Here is a 21,775-nt window from a genome sequence, read left to right as displayed (position 1 = left end):
TCCGTTGCCCATTGGCCGCTCTCAGATGAAATATTGACCGGTTATTAATGCGAGAAATGCGCGCGAATGTGCGATGTTTATTGAAACCTGTATATCGCGACGCATATAGTGATTGTAAATATCTCGTTCTCGCGTGCTGTGTTCGTGTTCGTTCACATCAGTCTAGTCGATTCTGGAGACTAGTTGCTAGATTTGGAGTCTATTTCAGTAATTTAGTGGCAGAATCTCAAAGATGGTGACTAGTGACTTTTTTTTAGAGATTTTAGGAGCCATTTGGAGACAGTTCTGGTGAATTTCATTACGTGATAAAAATAGCATTGCGCTTCGCATAATCGCGCGAACGCGTGATGCAGTATATTAATCTATGCATTTTCTAAGTAATGGCATCTAAGTGCATGACTGATTCACACATGTGGAGCATGAGTTATTACTATTTTTGGAAGGCTTATCAGAGACCGATCATTTCACTCGCATACTTCCTGTGAGGGAATAGAGATGTGTAATTTTTAGCCTTGTCGCCTCCTACAGCAACTGTCGGGTTTTGCGACAATAAGTGGTATAATATATACCCTGGTGCTCCTGTATTGCACAAGACATGTAGAAAAAGCAGTTTTGGCCACTTGTATCTTCTGATTTTTCCTGATTTTCGTATCAAAATTCCTGAATTTTGGTTTTGTAAAGTTGGTAGGTATGTACACATTATCAATGGTGCTGTTGAAGATAACTACTGTATTTATTTGATTATAAGCTGATTGTAAGCCGAACCCCTGGAAATCAGAAATGGAAATTTAAAAAAAAAGGCAGCACACAAAGTATAAGAAATAAATTTTCTGCCATTTAATTGGTCAGTCAGTCGTCGAGCCAGATTATTCAGATTCATAGTCTCTTATATCTCTGTCAATGTCTTCGTACACAGCGTTGTCTTTTGTGCCGTCAAATGCATTTGAGATCAAAACACTTTTTAAATGCACGACATGCAGTTCTTCTGCCACCATCCTCTCGGGTGTGCTGCAGGGCAGTTTCCTGAGTCCCCTTCTTTTTGCCCCATTAATTGATGATCTTACTGTTACTATTTCCTGCAATTCATGTCAAATCCTTCTCTTTGCTGATGGTAGTAAAAGCAACAGGTCATGAAGATGTAACTCGGAACACCCTGAGCATCGTTACAGTAGAATAAAGCCCAATCACTGTGCCGACCAGTAAAGTAAAGCAAAACCAGATCATGTTCAATGGCACACGTGTGCGTTTACGGCATGTTGCACGGGAACCACGACACACAGGCATGTCAGGCGACAGCCAACGTGTTAACAGTTTGCCTTTATACTTTCACCTCTCTTGTATAAAATAATTCATTGTGTCATATTTCATATTCACATTTCATTTCATGCTGTTTTTGCTCTACTATTACTTTTAATAAAATGATCAAGTTTTGTTTACTATTAAAATGAAAATATTTTTTGCTTTATTTTAATTTTCTCGAACAGCATTGTTATATTAGAATAAAATATTGATAATTTTTTGTAACAGCATTGCTATATTAGAATAAAATGTTGGTAGTTATCGATCATAAATCCAAATAATAGTTGAGACATATCTTACACCACATATAAACAAACAAAATACTTTTACAAATTAAACAACACACTTAAGCGGAGTTTGTAGTAAGCATACAATCTTTTTTGTAAGTTGATGTTATGTGATACCGGTAACTGTACTTTGCCATTACAGGAAACTGATATATTCAAGTCATAGCATAAAAATTTGTAGATACTTTTTCACTTCTCTTTTAATGATAAGAATAGGTTTTATTTTTATTGTATGTTGACATGAATTGAGGTTAAGACGTATTTCTCACATATTGTATTACAAGGCCAAAGATGACAAAATATATGGATCCTGAAAACTTTAGTGCACTTTTCTTGATTTTAACTTTAGTAGATAAAATAGCTTCTTATAATTATTATAGATTATCTGTCAGACTCTTTGGCTGAATGGACATCGTCAAGGCCTTCAGAGAGTTCCGGATTTGAATCCCAGCTAGGATGGAGTTTTAACTGTGTCTGATGCTTTTCTTTGACTCTAGGACTGGGACTTTGTTACAACCCACACACATCACACTGCCATCACCATGGAAACGCACAGTAGTGAATACATTTCTCCATGTAAAGGTAGCGTCAGGAAAGGCTATATCCACAGTGCTATATCCACATGTGGCGTGCCACATCCAAGTGCGACATAGTTTGCACCTGCAATCCTGCTAGGGTGTGGGAAAAGCAATAGGAGAATTTTATATTACCTACTTTATCTTAATTGTAGTGAAATGAAAGTAAGATTACCGAGGACTAATGACATTTATCATATTTTGATTCCAGAGTTCGAAAGATGATGAAGAGTTTCCCACTACCAATGAGGATTTAGCTGGGTTCTGGGACATGGTGAAGTTACAGGTCAATCATATTGACCAAATGTTTGAAGAACTTAATGTACTCCGAAAAGCTAATTGGGTAGAGGTGGGTATTGTGTGTTTTTTATTTTTTTTTATTTTTATAGGTTGTTTTACCCGTATTCTATTTGTTGCACAATTTTGTATCATTTGATGTTGCAAAGAGGATCGAACAAACTGAAGAGCAGCAAAGAAAGCATATTTTCTATGTCTCGATGGAATTTTCTTTTCCCGACAGAATTTTATATATTTTCTGTAACTGTAAGTTCTAAATTTATAACTTTCATATTACCTTTCCTACCTTTGAAAGGTCCTCTCAACCTTATTCATCTAGTAATATCATTCGACGCAATCTCTCCACTGACAGCTCAATCATACCGCTTATTCAAGCAGCTTATATCCTTAATTCTAAGTCTTCTGAGCCCAAAGTTGCAACATTTTTTTAACACTAATCTTTTGTTGGAAATCATCCAGAACAATTCGTGCTGCTTTCTTTGGATTTTTCCAGTTCTTGTATCAAATAATCCTGGCATTGGCCCCATACACTAGAACCATACTCTAGTTGGGGTCTCATTTGCATCCTTACTACAACTGCACGAAGAAATTTGTAATTATTATTTACAACCTCATTAATCCAATTACTAGACCTCGGATTTTATTTATTTATTTATTTATTTATTTAGTTAGTTAGTTAGTTAGTTATTACAAAAGTTCCCATGAGCCTCTGGCTCGTGATAGGGACAATACAGTACATACTTTTCTTAAGGCGACACAATAATTAGATTTCATATACAATAGACAGCTTTCTCTGTCTAGTGACAAGTACATTTTTGGATAACTAAGGCATACTTTTTTAACATGTTAGCATCATAGTTTTCCAGAAGTATATTCAGATTACTGCATGGGTGTAAGATATTCAATATGGACAATATATTATTGTATTAATTAAAGCAAGTTATATTAAGAAATCTGTATAAGAGTAATATTCCTTCCGTTTTTCCTAGATACATATAACCAATTTAGTTCTTTATAACAGGAGGCAGCACATTATATTCCCTTAACATTGATGATTCTATGCCTTTCACTCCATACTTTACTGAATTAGAGCGAGAGGGATATATCCTTAATGATCCTGTAGTTTCATATCTATGAATTTCACTAAAATGGGAGAAGTTAACAGTAGAGTGGGTTAATTTCCTGTCTAGCTTATACATAAGGACTGATGATGAAAATTTAATTTGTTTATTGAATGGCAAAATAATTGACTCTGAAAAAACTTCATGTGACAATTTGAGGAAGGGGAATCCATACATGATTTTCATGCCCCTTTTTTTTGTAGGACTTCCAAATTATTAACATAATCCTTCCTACATCTTCCCCAGATGAAGCTTATCGTTGTTGCCAGGACAAAACCTCCTATGTGAAATATTTTAGCTTAGAACTTTGGCCGGTAAGGTTCTGTCATCTAATGTCATATAATGTTTCTGTATATCGCTTCTGTCTTTCTCCCACTTCTTTACTCTCAGACAACAGTTTCCCATTTTCACTTAATATGCTGTTCTGAATTGTTTCTTAATCAATTTATAAGCAGTTTCCATGTTTCCTTTCTCCATTCTTTCTTCTATTTTTTTGCATTGTCTCATTATATATTCTTCCTTAGCCTTCTTTGCTTCTCTGTTGGCTAGGTTTCGGAGTCTTTTATAGTTTCTGATTCCTTCTTCACTCTTTGAGTTTTTAAATTTCCTCCTTTCCTCTAGAATTTCAGGCACGTAATCTGTAAACCATGGTTCTCATGCTTGTTTTGTCGTTTTCCCTATTGCCTGATTTGTAGCTTCTACGATAGTGTTTAAGGCCCATCCATTTCTAATTTATTGTACCATTGGGTATTTCTGCGACGTTCTGTTTTACCAGTGTTTGATAATTTTCCTTGATTCTGCTTGTTTTAGTTTCCTGACATATCTGCAATATTTTTCCACGTTCTTCCTCTTCTTTCTTAGTCTTAAATCAGATTTTAACAATACTAAGTTGTGGTCACTCGCTACATCAGCCCCTGGATAACTTTTGCATTGTTTGACTTGGTTGTGGTATCTTTCCCTTACCATAATATAATCTATTTGATATATCGCTTTATCTCCAGGTGCAGTCCAAGTGTACCTTCTTCTCTTGGGCTGTTTGAACAAGGTGTTTGTAATTATTAGTTCTTTTGCTTTACAAAAGTCTATTAGTTGTCCTCTATCATTTCTTACTCCAAGACCATACTGACCTCCAGTCTTCCAGTCTTCTCCTTCACCAACAGAAGCGTTCCAGACTCCAAGAAAACTGATGTTCTCGTTGTCCTTAATCGTATCCATCAACTCCTCTAACTGATCATATACCTGGTCTACTTCTTTATCTGAATGATTCGTTGTTGGCATGTACACCTGTATTATCATGTCAACTGGTTCATTTTCTATTCTCACCATAATTATTTTATCACTGCATTGTACATAGCTCGGAACTCGTACACCTACGTTTGTACTTAATACTATTCCTTCATCTGCATGGCTTCCTTTTTCTCCAGAGTATATACAGTAGAAGTCCGATAATCCGGCACGTTCGGGACCGGCCCGGTGCCGTATTACCGAAAATGCCAGACTATCGAGCGGTACCTCTTACTACGATATAGGTTAAGGCGTACAGCAAAAACAGCTGTAGGCATTTTGCAGTAAAATGTTGATCAGCAGAATCATTAGTTTAATAACTATAGCTCAAAATTAGGGCAGCACCAAATTTTCATTCAACACATTCATTTTACATACATGTAATATACAATATTTTAGTGTGATTTAAAATGTCTTGAATATCTTTTTGTTTTTGAGATCGTTGTCACTTGTCATAAAAGTTATTTCTTATGATATGTAAATCAATAAGTTCAGTGGCATTATAATTAGTATTACACTCAGCAAAAGTGATGAATTTATTTAGGGACTCTGTGGCTTCTGCCCAGCTGATTCTCTCCTTTTCTTTGGTTTCCTCATCTCCCTTCAAGATTATGTATAGGTTGAGGGTTTAATACACTTTGGATAATGTCCTTTTCGGTTAGCTCCTGCTCGGTAGGTTCATTGTTATCCATTTGAATCCACTCCGCGAGTTCCTCTTCAGATACGTTATCCAAAGGATTATTGTTGGTTACACTTCTTACAACATCCAAAACTTCAGATACTGATTCGGGATGTTCCTCCTCAACAGTCTGTGGTGTTGAATCAAATGTAGGATCCGCAGTTTGCCAAAGTTTTCCCCAGCACCGTTGTAAAGTAACTGTTTTTGCTTGAGCCCAGGACATTGCGACAGCATAGACAGCATCTTGTAAGTTAAATTTTGTTTTGAAATTCAGGTACATCGCACTCAGCGTTTAACAGGCTGCGAACGAAAGAATTCCTATAAAAACATTTAAAGTTCTGGATTACCCCTTGATTCATTGGCTGAATCAGTGACGTAACATTAGGTGACAGAAGTGTAGCAAATGTATTTCCAGAAACTAACTCAGCTACGGGTGGATGTGCTTTACAGTTTGTCCAAAAGAAGGATGGCTTTGCTGTCTTCTGGTAGACCATGGTTCTTGAAGCTTTCTTTGACTTGTGGCACAAAATGATGAAGGAACCAGTCTTTGAATAGGGTGGCGGTCATCCATGAATTTGATTGAGCATCATAATGAACAGGCAAGCTCGTAACATTTTTAAATGCCCAAGGTTTTCTAGATTTACCAATTACAAAAGAAGTTATTCAATGGCTTCCAGATGCATTAGCACGTAGCAGAACTGTCAATCTGTCTTTGTTATTTTAAAATCCTTTAGCCGCCTTTTCATCTTCCGCAGCTAGAATAGATGTTGGTAAGCACTGCCACAGTAGGCCTGTTTCATCAGCATTATAAATCTGATCAGCTGTTAGATTATTAACTGCGATTATTTCCTCAAACTCATCTTTGTATTTTTCTGCTGAATCTTGGTTTGCTGAAAGTGTCTCTCCGGTTACATCAAGTCTTCGAATTCCATGCCGAAACTTAAAGTTTCTGAGCCAACCATCAGAAAAATTGCATTCACTTTCTGCAACACCTAAGCCTTGTCCAAATTTCTTTGCCCTTTCAATAATCATTGGCCCTGTTACCGGCTTTCTTTCGGAGCGTAATGCACTGAACCATTTGTACAATAAGTTATCTAATAATATTGTTCTTTTTTTTTTTTTATGTTTGTCTGGAAGCCAATTTTTCAGTTACCGACTGAGAAGCAAATTTCATTAGTTCATCCTTTTGTTTTTTTATGTCTTAAATGGTTGACGAGCTAATATTAAATTCATTCATCAAAATATTTCTATTCTCACCTTTCTCCAGGCGTTGTGATTTCCAGTTTCTGGTTGATGGTCAGAGTGATGTGCTTAAGTTTTTCTCCTGATTTGGAACTTGAAGGAGGTTTTGGTTTCGAAAACATTGTCACTGCTTAAATAACCAAGAAAACTTCCACGGGGCACTTTGATATGTATGTTCACTGCACTACTGTAATACGGATCCTAGATCGCAAGAAAAAAATACTATAGCAAAAAGTGACAGCCAACAATGCCGATTGTGTCTAACAGTAGCAGACGCGTAGTGGACACTTCCGGATGGTTTCGAACCGTGTCATGCGCTTTAACTCTCACAAACGTAAAATTTAAATTAAAAAAAATCCTGGAATGGTGCTGGACCATCGGGTGTTCCGGACTGTTGGATGCCGGACTAATGGAATTCCACTGTAATTCTAAAGTTATCACTCCAAAAGTCCCCCTTCCCAGGCCACTTTATTTCACTCACTCCTAATATGTCTGTCATGTTTAGCCATCCTTTTTTAAAAGTTCTCTAGTTTACCATAAATGTTGAGAGATCGTATATTCCAAGTTCCTAAGATAATATTTCTTGTGTTTCTTCCACGCTTTGTCCCTGACCACAGCCGGAGATCGGAATTGGGGACGATTTTACCTCCGGAATTACATTTAGTTCCAAAGCCCACCATCATTGCTGCATAACAAATATATCCCCCAAAATCTTATCAATCCCAGCTGCTTTTATAGCTTTCAACTTTTGTTTCTGTTTGTAAATGGCTTCATTATCATAGATAAATTTCAGTAAGTCACCATTATTAGTTGCTTCCTCTATCTGGACATTCTCCTTATATTCAACTCCCTTTAATACTGCTAATTTAATATTTCTTCCTTATGTAAGTCCTCGCATGTATATATTCCCCTTGTTCATTAATGATTCCTGGAATGTCCTTCCAGTGATCATGACAAGAGTCATGTGTAATAAGTACAATACTGTTAAGTGTTGTAAATGATTTCAGTTAATAGGATTCATGAAACAAAGTGTAGATATACATTTTTTTCCAAAAAGAGTTCATATCGAGATGTGATAGTAGGGGAGACCAGGGTTTGTTGTTACAATTTTTAAAAATAATGTTTAACTTCCCACATACCATACGTGGCATATGAATACCTACGTAATACGTTATTACTGCCCTTCAGGTTAAATTAAACAATTTTTTACAGTCATTAAGCCGTATATTTATCTGCATTTTGCAATTATTTGTCGGTATGTGTAGTGTAACAACTTGCACTACTATGGGGCATGTTGTTACACTATATGGGGCTTGTTGTTACAGGGGTTTGAAAACAGTACACACACCCTAAATATATTAATTATTTATTTATTATGGATACAGCCACACCTGGGTGACTGGAGTGGGAGATTGATGATTATGATTATTATTATTATTATTATTATTATTATCATCATCATCATCATCTTCCTTCCAAGTATTGGGCCATGTGACCCGTTACGGTCTTGCATTTTACTTTTGCAAGACTTGAAAGCAATCAAATGTCCTTCCGACGGGTTGCTAGCCTGAAGGAAGTAAGACCATTGGTGGGGCTGCCACCTCTCAGCTAATGGACTAGCTGAAATCACAGCATTTCCTCCATAATGGATGTAACGGTTATACTGCCGTGACTCTGTCAACAGGGCTGGGAACAGGTTTTTCATCTCGGGAAGGTGAGGTTGGCCTTTGGGCAGGAGAGGTTATGTCATAATCATCATCATCATCATCATCATCCTTCCAAGTACTGGGCCATGTGGCCTGTTACGGTCTTGCATTTTCTTTCCATCGCTTCATTGGACGTCCTATAGATCTCTGTCCTCTTGGTTGATAGCGTAGGATCTCCTTTGGTAGTGTTCCAGATTCCATCCTTAGAACATGACGTTTCCAGTTTTCTTGGTAATCATAGATGTAATTGATTACTGATTTCACATTCAGTCCCTTATGCAGATCTTCATTTCTTATACGATCCCAATTCGTATAGCCTATTGTTCTGCGCATGAATGTTATTTCACGTGCTGTAATTCTGGAAAAGTCTTGAGTTCTTATTGTCCATGCCTCACTGCCGTAGCAAAGCGTTGGTCTGGCTAAAGTGTTATAAAGACGTAAGCGAGTGTGTTTTTGGACAAGAGATGGCTTCATGATATGATTTATGATTCCTGTTGTTCGGGTAAATTTGGTTATTTTTGCAGAGATATCAATTTCCCCTTGGTAAGATAAATTGTATCCCAGATAATTGAATTCGTTGACTCTTTCCAAAATTTTATTATCTAAACAGATTTTACTCGGGATAGGGTCCTTCCCCTTAAAGGCCATTATTTTGCTCTTTTGTGGTGAAATGATCATGTCGAATTTTGAAGAGACTTTCTGGAGATTAAATACTGACCACTGAAGATCATCTTCTGATGATGCTACCAATGCAACATCATCAGTAGAGTTCGTGGTTTATAGCATTTAAAAATCAGTGATTTAGCGTTTTGATTTTCAAATTTAGCGTTTTGTAGCATCTAAACTTCTCAAATTTAGCATTTTGTAGCAAATTGGTTAAAAATAGGCATAATTTGCTAAATTGCACACACAACAGTTGGGAGTAAAATCATACTGTTTAATCACACATTGCTCGTCGTGCAGTTTTGTATTCACTATGGAAAATAAGACAAACATCAACTTAAGACTGCAAGAAGTATTAACGAACACACAGAGGAATATGCTTATTTTCAAATTTACAAACACAATTTCAAAGTGAAAAATACTATTCTGAATGTATTTATTTATCACAGTACAACACACCTACGAGGAAGAGGGATTTCAATGATGATTTAAGTACAACATGTCAATTATTTAAAAGGTATCCTCCTTCATTTGAGACCGCCTATCAGTTACAATTATGTTGTACTTGCTAAAAAAAAAAACTCTACATTGACACTGTCCGTAGAGGCCCAAATGCACAGAAGTGCTGCCAAGGCAAAGGAAAGCTTGCAAAACTTTTTTTCTTCTTCAAGTTTTTGATTGTAGAGTCGGCACATCAATATAGGCCATCTGTATCCTTACATAAAAATGTCCCGATTTGTGACTTTCGGCATGCTGTTTGATCGTCACTTCGCTTCTACCCATGGCTAACAGACAATAAAATAAATCGCTACCGTACTTTTAAACAGAACTACTACTCAACACCAATGTCAAGAATAACCGACTAAGATCAAGGGTCAACACACAAAGAGAATGAACGTGGTGCTTGAAAGTGTATTTGCTGTTTGATTGACTGGTCTTTGCAGTGCTCTTGAGCCAGTGAAAGAAATTCCACACATTGAATGATTTACCCCTTTGGCCTGCCATTACTTGTGAAAGGAAATATTCCCTTAGGCCTACATACTATTTATTTTTCGTCACTTTAACATAAATTTGATTAATCACATAGGCTACATCAGAATACACAAAGCAAAATGAGCTTTTAGCTCGTCTATAGTAACAGGAAACCAATGTTTTTGTTCGTAAGTATTACTGGTTTCAAGGGAAGCAGATAAATTAGCAAGAAATGTAGAGGGATAGGTATTGGTTTCCTTAGTAACGTGATCCCAGAACTGTGGGGTTAGAAATTCATTCCCTAAGTCCATTTCTTTCGGATTATTACCCAACCCCCTCCTCACTATAGAGTGAATTTCAAAAACTGGTTTACACGTTACAGAAAGAGGCTTATTGTCAACAAGATCATAATTCCAAGTATCATTTTACTAGACTTCTCAACGGGCGAGTTGGCCGTGCGCTTAGGAGCGCGCAGCTGTGAGCTCGCATCCAGGAGATAGTGGGTTCGAACCCCACTGTCGAGAGCCCTGAAGATGATTTTCCGTGGTTTCCCATTTTCACACCAGGCAAGTGCTGGGACTGTATCGTAATTAAGGCCACGGCCGCTTCCTTCCCACCGGGCGAGTTGGCCGTGCGCGTAGAGGCGCGTGGCTGTGAGCTTGCATCCGGGAGATAGTAGGTTTGAATCCCACTATCGGCAGCCCTGAAGATGGTTTTCCGTGGTTTCCCATTTTCACACCAGGCAAATGCTGGGGCTGTACCTTAATTAAGGCCACGGCCGCTTCCTTCCAACTCCTAGGCCTTTCCTGTCCCATCGTCGCCATAAGACCTATCTGTGTCGGTGCGACGTAAAGCCCCTAGCAAAAAAAAATAGCTTCCTTCCCATTCCTAGGCCTTTCCTGTCCCATCGTCGCGATAAGACCTATCTGTGTCGGTGCGACGTAAAAAAAAAAAAAAACTAGACTTCTCACTCGCTCTTGTTGCATTCTGGTTTTGTCACGTAGTTTTAATTGGCACTATCATCTCGGAACTGAAATCGGAATCACTTTCATCACTGTCATTTGAAGAAGTATTTTCACTCTCCAGAGAATCTTTTCCACTTTCAACATCACTATTTTCAAGCCAGTTATGAATAAACTCATCCATGCCGCGCTTGGATGCCACCATGATTGTTTACAACGAGCGGCAAAATGAGGTGCTTTTTATTTTCCGTATTTCAGCTCAGAGTAACTATTTACACAGAGAAAATAGCTTCAGGTATCATTTGACATCAATCGGTTAGGCTGCAAAACAAAGAGAATAAATCTCTCCGACCAGCTAACTGCGATAATGAACTTATAGATGTTCCGTGCACCAAGACGGAAGTGTCCGTCAAAGCATGTTACCACTTTACGATCGCAATGGGCGCCGTAATAATTATTTCTCCTGAAATAAATAACAACATTTAACTTATATCTTATTTTTAAGAAAAATGCATAGTTTTTAAAAATATATGTTTATTTCGTACAAAACTGAGAATTTCGCATCTATTTCGCATAAATTCTATAATTTCGCATTTTATCACGAATTCGAAATCGCTAAAAACTACCCGTACAGGTCATATAAGATGAAGGCACATACACTGACAAAGTTTCGGCATATTTCGCATTTATCGCAAATGCTAAAAATCACAAACTCTAATCATCAGCAAAGAGTATGGCATCTAGATGTGTGAGATATCTGCTGACTGGGATTGATCCATGCCTTTCATGCCTCCATTCCTGTATTACATTGTTCATATAGATTATGAACAACAAAGGAGAAAGTCCACAACCTTGTCTCACACCTCTGCTGATCGGTTTCCATTCAGTCTGATGATTACCTAACTTTATTGCAATAAGGTTGTCACTGTACATGTTGTATATGTTATCTATTAACTGTTGTGGGACATTATCTTCTGCTAAGATATTAAGAAGTCTGTTCCTATTAACTAGGTCAAAGGCTTTCTTAAAATCAACAAATGCTATGTGAGTTTCCAAGTTAAATTCCCTGCGTTTTTCGACTAAGATTTTCAAGGTAAAGTAAGCATCAGCACATGAGCGTCCCTTTCGAAATCCATGTTGTTCATTTCCAATCACATTTTCATAATACCTGAATAATTTTTCTCTGACAATATTTGAGTAAATTTTGTAACCTGAGTTGAGTATACTTATCCCTCTGTAATTTCCACAATCTTTCACACTGCCCTTCTTATGAAGAGGAATAACTATAGCTTTTTGCCAATTCTCTGGTGGTCTGTTGCCATTCCAAATTAAATTGATGAATTTGAGAAATCTTTGCTTGAAGATGTCACTGGAATACTTGAATAATTCTGCATTTATTGAATCTTCTCCAGATGCTTTTCCATTTCTAAGTTTTCTGAGTATTAGCTCCAGTTCTTAGAGTGTAATGGTTTCCGAAGACTTGTTAAGAGATGTTGGCAGAAGAAATGGCTCAATATTTGAACCTCTCCAAAGGTTCCAAAAATAAATGAGCCACTCTGTTAGAGGTATTGCGTTAATGCGTATGTCTTCTTTTACATCATTATTTAGTTTCTTGAGTATTTTATAGGTCTGTGGTTGTGGTCTTGTTATATCAGTCTCCATTTGTGAAACAAAGTTTTCTCAACTCTTTCTGTGCTTTTTCCGCACTTCCCTTTTTGCTATTGCTCTCTTGTGATGATACTCTATTTTATCTTCTAATTTGCCAGTTGAAAAAAATTTTTTATAAGCATTTCTTTTGTCTGAAATAACCTTTTCAATCTCTTCATCCCAGATTCTTAAACCCTTTTTCCTCTGCCATTTTTTCTTAACTCCCAAACTCTCAAAAGCAGACTGCTTTAAAATTGAACACAAATTAGACCACTCCAGTTCCACATTGTCGCTAACTGGTGTCATCTGTGTAAGTTCATTAAGTCTGTTCTGGTACAGCCATTTTATACTGGGGTCTCTTAATAGGTTAACCTTATAAGAAGTTTTAATTTCTTGTGTTGTTTGTGTGTTTCTTTTATACCATGTAGGCCTCAGACGAATAGGTGCTACTAATAGATAGTGATCAGTTTCCAATTCAGGGCCTCGATAGACTCTTGTATCCAAGACTAAATCTGCCAATTTACCATTACAAATTATATAATCTATAATCGATTTCTGATTTCGTGCAGACCACGTATACTTGTGGGTGTCCTTCTGTGGGAACACTGTGTTCATAATCTTTAACTGATTGAAGACAGTGAAATCTATTAATTTCGTTCCATTGTTATTACGGGTTGTTTCTCCGTGGATTCCGATGTGATTCTGAATTTTCTCATTACCAACTCTGGCATTGAAGTCTCCCAGTAATAGTAGCATATCTTGTTTGTTAATTTTATTGACTATATTTTGCAGATCATTATAGAACCCATCACTTTCGTTTGAATTGCCCTCCACTGGAGCGTATACCCCTATAACTGTAAGATAACCCCTGAATAGTTTGTCTTAATTGGATAATCCTTTCATTCCAAAAAGTGTAGTTATCAATTGTTGATCTTAATCTTTTGTGTACCATGAGCAGTACACCCGCCTGTGCTCTAGTATCTCTGTCAACCCCACTGTAAAACTGTAAATAATTTACTGTCTCTTTTGATCCCTGAAGCTTTCTTTTTGTTTCTGAAATTGCTGCAATTAAAATGTCTTTTTTTGCAAGAATGTCGTCCAGCTGGTCATCTTTGTGTGAGATACCTTGTACATTCCAGGTAGCACATCTAAAAGTATTTTTCTTCTTCCAATCTTTGTCCATTTCACTGTCCTTTTCAGTGCCAGGAGAGGTTATGTATTCCACATAAAGTTAATTTTAGATAATATACAGAACAATAACAAATAGGTTAATATGCCAAGTTCTTCACGATATAGATAAAATACATAAAATATCATAATTTTAAAATATTCACCGTATAAGGAAACTTCAATCTTCAAAGAATATAAAAGACTTGCACTCGAAGTCATCACCATAGTTGCAGTTCACACAGATATAGAACTGTATCCAGTATGTGGAAGATAGTGGGTTCGAACCCCACTGTCGGCAGCCCTGAAGATGGTTTTCCGTGATTTCCCATTTTCACATTAGGCAAATGCTGGGGCTGTACCTTAATTAAGGCCACGGCCGCTTCCTTCCCATTCCTAGCTCGTCCCTGTCCCATTGTCGCCGTAAGACCTATCTGTGTCAGTGCGACGTAAAGCAAATTGTAAAAAAATAAAAAAATAAATATTAGAACTTGTCGAATTTGGCACAATGGTCATGTGCCCATTGGTGGCATCGAGTACACTGAAGCCATTTTGTTGGTGGCCTAGAGAGGGAGTAAGGCTCAGCACACTCAATACAAAAGCAGTCGCCTTCTTCCTCCGATGATTCAGTTCTCCGGATGGTTTTCCTGATCTTTTTGCCACGTTCCACTTTTTGTATGTCCCTCTGTGAACAAGTTGCGCCGCTTGCTGGATTCATGCTTTTCTGCCTCCACTTGTAACGCTGCTTTTACCGGAGTGTCTGTCAAAATGGCACTTCCCCTTGTCTTCCGCTTATGTGCAGTCTTACGAGTTCCTGCCTTAGGAAATGGCCTGAATTCTTCTGGACTTACGTGAAGAGTAGTTGAAGATGGTCCTGGTATAGGAAACAATGCAGAAGGGTCGCTGCATACATAGCTGTTCAAAATTGGCAATAAAGAATCAAGATCCCCACAACACTGATCTCTGTTGGTTTCTTTGAGTGGACGATCAGTTACAGCAAAGGCAAGAAATCACCCTCTGAATAGATCTGGCTGTTAAAGGGCCAGATGCCTGTAACTAGGAACCCAGATTTGATGTTATGAGTGACAGCTTTGGGTCAGAAGCACAGCTCACAAACTTCTTGAAAGGTCTGAAAACAGATCAATCCAAGGGCTGTAGTTTGCGAGATGTGTGCAGTGGAAAGGAAAGCAATGCCTCAACATTTTCCTTTGTGAGGTCGAGGACTAAAATATCAAGGTAAGACTGATGGTTATCCAGAAGAACTGGTTTTTCCTTGGTAGCCCTAGAGTAAGTAATGAAAAAGGACTGAAAATCTTGACCTGTCATCCATCCTGATTTATTTGCAGATCCTGCTCATCCTTTGGGTCCGTTAGCGATAAAATGATCTCTGAAGTTCTTCCTTGGGAACAAAAAATGAAAAATGTGGCACTGAATTTCCACTCCTACTTACAGCTACAGCAATGGTAACTAAGGTACCCTTCTCCGCAGATGTCGCAGAACCAACTTGTTTCACGCCTTTCCTTGCAAGGATCTTAGTTGTGTTTTGAACAGTTGTTACAGCGGTTTCATCCATATTGTACACTTCGTGACATTGAAACTTACACCGGTCATACACAACACTTAACTTAAAAAATGTTCCCACGTTGTGCCTATTAAAACTTGTTGCTCTGCTTAAACTTGTTGCCTGTGGTGTCCAGATAGACAACGTACTTTTTCGTTTGAAAAATGCCGATAGCCAATCGCAAGAAGATTGTTCTGTTTCACTCCAATCAAATGCGATAGTCATGTTGTTTTACACAGCATATTGGTATGCTAAGCGTCGGACCACTTTTGTCGAGAGACTTTTGGTGCTTTCTGTATGTATTCTGCAAGATCAGACTCTTGGTAATCAGAGAAGACTTGACGAGGTCTTTTGTATCTTACACTAGGCAAAACGGACTGTCCAAATTCTCAAAGTAGACATAAAGGGAAATATTCGTATTAACTCTTAAGGAAATGTGATTATGGTAAAATGTAACGTGAGCAATGAAAAATGAAAAAATAGAATTACGTCCTAAAATTATTATAATCCTACCACTGTAAATAAAGTAACATTTTCTCATATCTATGATTGAATGAATTACTGTAATGTGTTCATTTCATTATCTGAATGATGGAAACTAAACAAACTTACCAGGCGTTCCTTTCTCAAGTTTCTTACAGAGTCTCTGTAACGTCATAATGAATTTTAATGTTTTTGCCGCCTTTCGTAGGTAACACGAACCAGCGAACACTCGCTTCGCCTCACTTCCATGTACAACTCTTTTGGCGTACTACCTCTGTCTGTCTTCTGTTTATAATTCCTCATATTGCCTGTAAAATGTAAGCTATATGCATCCTATGTACTTCATATGCATTAAAACCTAGTCTGGGGCAAGTTGTTAGTGTAACAACTTACTCCCAGCTTACTGTAACAACTAGCCCCATGTGACGCCATTTTGTTTCGCAGCTTACATCAACACCATAATGTACTGTCACTTAATGTTGATGAGTTATTAATATAATTACTGAATCCAAATCTATTGATGCTTAGAAGCTACGAAACAATATTCTGTTAACAAAGAAATTACTCGGAGACACAAAATACACATTTGCTCACATAAACGCTGTGTGGCTGAATGCCACGAGTGGCGGGATTGAAAGGACAACCGGACCAACAAGTGATACGATCTGGTGGAAGGGTGAGGATATACTACTGGCGGCTGATGTAAAATTGGAATATAACAGCTTGCCCCGTATAACAACTAGCCCTGGTCTCCCCTACATATATCACGCTCCCACATTATTATTATTATTATTATTATTATTATTATTATTATTATTATTATTATTATTATTATTATTATTATTATTGTTGTTGTTGTTGTCATTATTATTATTATTGTTGTCATTGTTATTATTATTTATGTATTCGTGCAGTTTCGTTAGACACTGAAAGGTCTCCATATTGGATTCTGGTAATTTACTTCGTACATTGATTGGGAAGTACAGAGCTATTTGGAAAGCTGTTAACAACCAGGGAAAGTTTCCCCAAGTCACGAGTGTGTCAACAACATGATCAGATGGATGAGAACATGGCAGCTATGGACCCAAATGTTATAGTTTAAGGTGTGTCAAGAGGAACAGCTATGTTGGAGACTAAGCACAACAAATCTCTCGCTTCTGATTGACAGACACAAGACAAGCAGAATACACCATGCCAAGTGGAGTGGGGAGGTTAAGTTCTATATGTGCATGTGATGGACTGTGTCCAGTGTACAATTCTTATTCCAGTGTTATTTACTTATTCTGTTCTTGTGCTGTGGCTGAGTCACTTGTCAGCTTTAATCCTCGTCGTTACAGTTAATACAAGGTAGCCTTGTGCTCTTGTGTATTTTGCTGTGTAACTTGTTGGAGATCTGTGCTTTATTTCAGACTTTCTACAGGAGGCTTACCTAGGTAGGCGGTCTGTTACCTATGGATAGCGATGGCCATGTTGTCGAGGGTAACAGTGCTTTATAACCTATGGCCCTGTTTCAAGGCACAGATAAGCAGTGTATGTTTCCTTAAAGTGAAAGTATAATTTAAACAAGCGATAGAATCATTGTATATAAAAAGATCTGGTAGTAATGTGTATGAGAAGCCTCTGTGGCTCAGGCGGCAGCGCGCTGGCCTCTCACCGCTGGATACTGTGGTTCAAATCCCGGTCACTCCATGTGAGATTTGTGCTGGACAAAGCGGAGGCGGGACAGGTTTTTCTCCGGGTACTCCGGTTTTCCCTGTCATCTTTCATTCCAGCAACACTCTCCATTCACATTTAATTTCATCTATCAGTCATTTATCATTGCTCCAGAGGAGTGCGACAGGCTTCGGCAGCCGGCACATTTCCTATCCTCGCCGCTAGATAGGGGCTTCATTCATTCCATCCCTGACCCGGTCAAATGACTGGAAACAGGCTGTGGATTTTCATTCAGTAAAGTGTATGACTTATTTTCTAGTGGGATAACATAACATTAACACGTCAAAGGTTTTCAGCGGCGCAGGGATGGGAATGTAGTGACCATGGCCTTTATTATGGTACAGCCCCAGCACTTAACTGGTGTGAAAATGGGAAACCAAGGAAAACCCTCTTCAGTGCCGATGGTGAGATTTGAACCCAGAATATCTCGAATGCAAACTTACAGCTACATGACCATAACCACATGGCCAACTTGCTTATTACTGAAGTGTATAAATTCATCTCAGAATATGATGTGTCGATGGTGAGGTCCTGAAATTTCTGTTAATACACAAAACTAGTGAAGGGAATCATATCTGTGTGTAATCATTTCGTGTCATTGGGCTTGCTACATATGGTATTTCAATCCTCACTGTACTTTCCAACTGCTTTATTTCAGTATCATTTTGTTGTATATATGTATATATAGGGAGAATCTTCCAGCATTTGTTTTTTGAAGCATGTGTTTAGGATGTGTGGAAAGGAGTATTTTTATATTTTCCTTGTAATCTGTTCCATTACATTCTTAAACTTCTGTAATACCTTTGCGCTGAATAGAGATTTCATCTATAACAGCGCCATTACTACTCTCAAGAAGCCCATCATCTTCAAGAAACACGCTTGCAGACCTTAGATAAATGTTTGACGTGCATCACTCATTTTTCTACATATAACCTCATACTATCTTGTGTACCTACTTTATCTGTATCCATTATTGTTAAGGTACTCTTTGTCTCTGGGCAACCTGCAGCTGTTGCAGGAAGATTGTATAATAATAATCTTGAAGTAAGGGATGTGAGGGGAATTACTTGATCAGGTTGAAGATTTCATCAATGGGGAAATTTGTATAAATTTGAGCAACTTTGAGAAAATTTGATATTGCACAGTTTTCCTGAAATAATGTGTATTTCATTGCTTGAGCGACGAATGACTCATGTCTCACTCCGTAAATAATAATAATAATCATCATCATCAGTCATTAATCTGTTTATTTCTCTTCTATATTAATAATTTCACTCGTTTTGTGTGACAGAAAACAGAAGATTCAGCTGTGGTTGTTCGCAAGCGGCGTTCTGTCTCGAAGCCTGTACTGTCTAAACCTGTGTTGACTGAAAAGCAACTAGCAATACGTGATGCTACGCGTAAGGCTCGTGAGGAATTTAGGCGCAAGATAATGCAAGAACGTCTGAAGTTGCAGAATGAAGCTCTTGTTTAAGTTTTAATCCAGTATCTTCTGATGAAATAAATTTTATATATATTATAGTTGGAGATGATATATTTTACAGATTTGTGAATGTTGCCAGTAGTTGAAAGTTGCTATAAAGTACCTCCTATTGTAAGTTAATGCTAGTCTACATAATTGCACTTCTCACTTCTTATATTTTAGCAGAAAACTATTGGTTTGACTATGGCACATATTTGGCAGGAAATAATTTTCTTGTCTGTTTTAATGTTTGTGTCTTGAAATAAACTGTTACCAAATCTGAATAGTGTAATTGACCAGCGACAAGCATATAATTTTTTCAGCAATTTTAAAATGTTTTAGCAATATGTTAAATATGAACGTTTAAAATGTCTTCAAGTGCCACTCTTTTAATAGTATGAATTGTTATTTTGTAATGGAAATAGTATCATTTTTGCATGCTCAATTGCTCAATACTTTTATGAATTATTTTAGAACTTCTATTTTGAAGTAATATTCAATTTACTTTAGCATTTTAAAAATAAATTTTGTGCATATGTGTTAAAGAAATGTTTATTTTTGCATTATAATTACTTCTAACACCTGTAAAGGACTTCTTGATAAATATACAATTTAAAATTTTTAGAAAATGATGTAATGGAAGAATTTGACTTCGGCTGATGACCTAGATGGTAGGCCCTTTAAACAACAAGCATCATCAAGAATTTGACCTTATTAGTGTTGTCTTGGTTCCTAGTGTAACATTCTTAAATTGATAAGAGAAATTTGTGATATTTTGAGTAAGATAAATTTGATATTGCCCATTTTGATATCACAGATTTTCTATGACCACAGTAAACTTAATCTGCAAACAGCAGTTCTATCAAAACAGTGTAAGGAGGGAGGGTGTGGTTGTGTATGAAGGGTCAGGGGAAAGAAACAGGTAAGTCAACTTCCTTTAGAACTCGTAAAATCAAATGAATAAATAAATAAATTAATGAAGGTTACAAAATCTTAGCTGTGAATAACTGAAGTTCGAAATGTGGTTAACTGAATTGAGCTTGGTCCAATGCCCAGTCTATCACTGCGAACTTGATACTCGAGTATGACAAAAAGTTTACTTTCATGTTATTTTCCCCGACCCTTGATATACGTTCTTTTATTTTGCTGATCATATTGACATGATATTATTAATTTTTGTATTGCATCAGAATCAGACCATAGTAAATACTAACGATTTGTTAGATATTATGTCTTTTGTTGAATGATTCATTGCTCCAAACTGAATTTTATTAATGATACCATGCATATTAATTTATGATATTGTATAATAATATTTTTGTAGCCTTTCTGGTAAAAATAAATATAAGTTAATTATACCTAATCTGATCATCATTTCCTAAATTTAGTTTCCTGGGTGGCATTTCTTTCTATTATTAAACCTTTCTTGTTTCTGGACATAAAGTCTTCCTTTTTCACCTCTTAATACTGTATTACAAACCTTTCCCTTGGTATTCTTCCTTGCAGTTTGTCACTGAAGCTGATGAATCATGAAAATGATAGGCAGATCAGAAAGTAACACACAATAATTTTTTTCTTCCCTGGTATTTCAACTGGAATGTTGAAATTTCACAGTGGTATAGTTTAAAGTTTTGGGGTCGAAGGGGTAGTATGTGGTCCTGTGGGTTCACTTCTTGCTAGTGGAAGTGTACTAATAAAACACAGGAATACCATTTATTCCTACCAAGTCGGATAGATGCACATCCACGCCATGGTCCCTGGACAACGGGTACACTGCTGGTACACAGTTAAGTCGTCTGAGGGTGAAAAAGCCAGTTCCCGGCTCTTTAAAATGGGGATCCACCAGCTACGGGGGAGAACCCCAAAAGAAAACATTGGCCCTCCAGGATTGCTGGGAATTGGCATTGGGCTGACAATCCAATCTGTAAAAAACTTGTTACGAAATCTGCAAAAGAAATAGCCGGCAAATGTGTAAAGGACTTGAGAATTAGTTCGTGGAATGTTTTAACTCTTTACCAAGCTAGAAACCTAAGAAAGTTACTCGATCAGCTGGATGAGTATAGACTAGATATTACTGCTATTCAAGAAGTGAGATGGATTGGTGAAGGGGTGATACAGAGAAAGAATCGCATGGTATTCTATAGTTGCCACACGAAGAATCACATACTGGGTACTAGTTTTATTGTCAATAAGCAGATAAAACATCATACCATGAATTTTTGGGCAAAAATGCATAGATTGTGCAGCCTTAGAGGGAAGTTCTTCAATTAGTCTTATTCTTCTTTTATGATGAATTAGATGGAATTTATGGGTGCCCAAGAGCAGACTGTAAATTAATCTTTGGGGATTTGAATGTGAAAATAGGAAAGGAAGACTAATACAGACCTTGTATTGGAAAATGCAGCTTGCATGATATTTCTAATGAGGTAATGATAATGGAATCAGGCTTATACATTTTGCATCTTCGAGAAATATGGTAGTGGGGAGTACAACTTTCAATCACAAGGATATATATGTACAGATGATATTAATTTCATCGCAAGAACACCAAGAGCATTGAGAGAAACTTTCATAAGCCTCAAAAAAGCAGCAAGAAAGATGAATTTACAGATTAAGAATACACCCACTTATCCCCTGCCTGTCGTAAGGCAGCTA

At 37.3% G+C, this 21,775-nt stretch overlaps 1 protein-coding gene across 1 annotated transcript in view; it reads left to right on the top strand.

The window, feature by feature from the left end:
- The window catches only part of LOC136874889 (disks large-associated protein 5), a 166,974-nt gene extending 146,496 nt beyond the window's left edge, over positions 1-20,478 (top strand). Inside the window, exons 6-7 of the mRNA XM_067148594.2 lie at positions 2,373-2,510; positions 18,950-20,478. Of these exons, the coding sequence (XP_067004695.2) occupies positions 2,373-2,510; positions 18,950-19,132 (321 nt within the window). The 3' untranslated portion in view covers positions 19,133-20,478. The remainder of the gene's footprint in view (positions 1-2,372; positions 2,511-18,949) is intronic.
- Positions 20,479-21,775: the final 1,297 nt, after the last annotated feature.

This window comes from Anabrus simplex, chromosome 5 (assembly GCF_040414725.1).
Source record: "Anabrus simplex isolate iqAnaSimp1 chromosome 5, ASM4041472v1, whole genome shotgun sequence".
Taxonomy (NCBI): Eukaryota; Metazoa; Arthropoda; class Insecta; order Orthoptera; family Tettigoniidae; genus Anabrus; species Anabrus simplex.
This window is presented reverse-complemented; position numbering and strand designations above follow the sequence as displayed.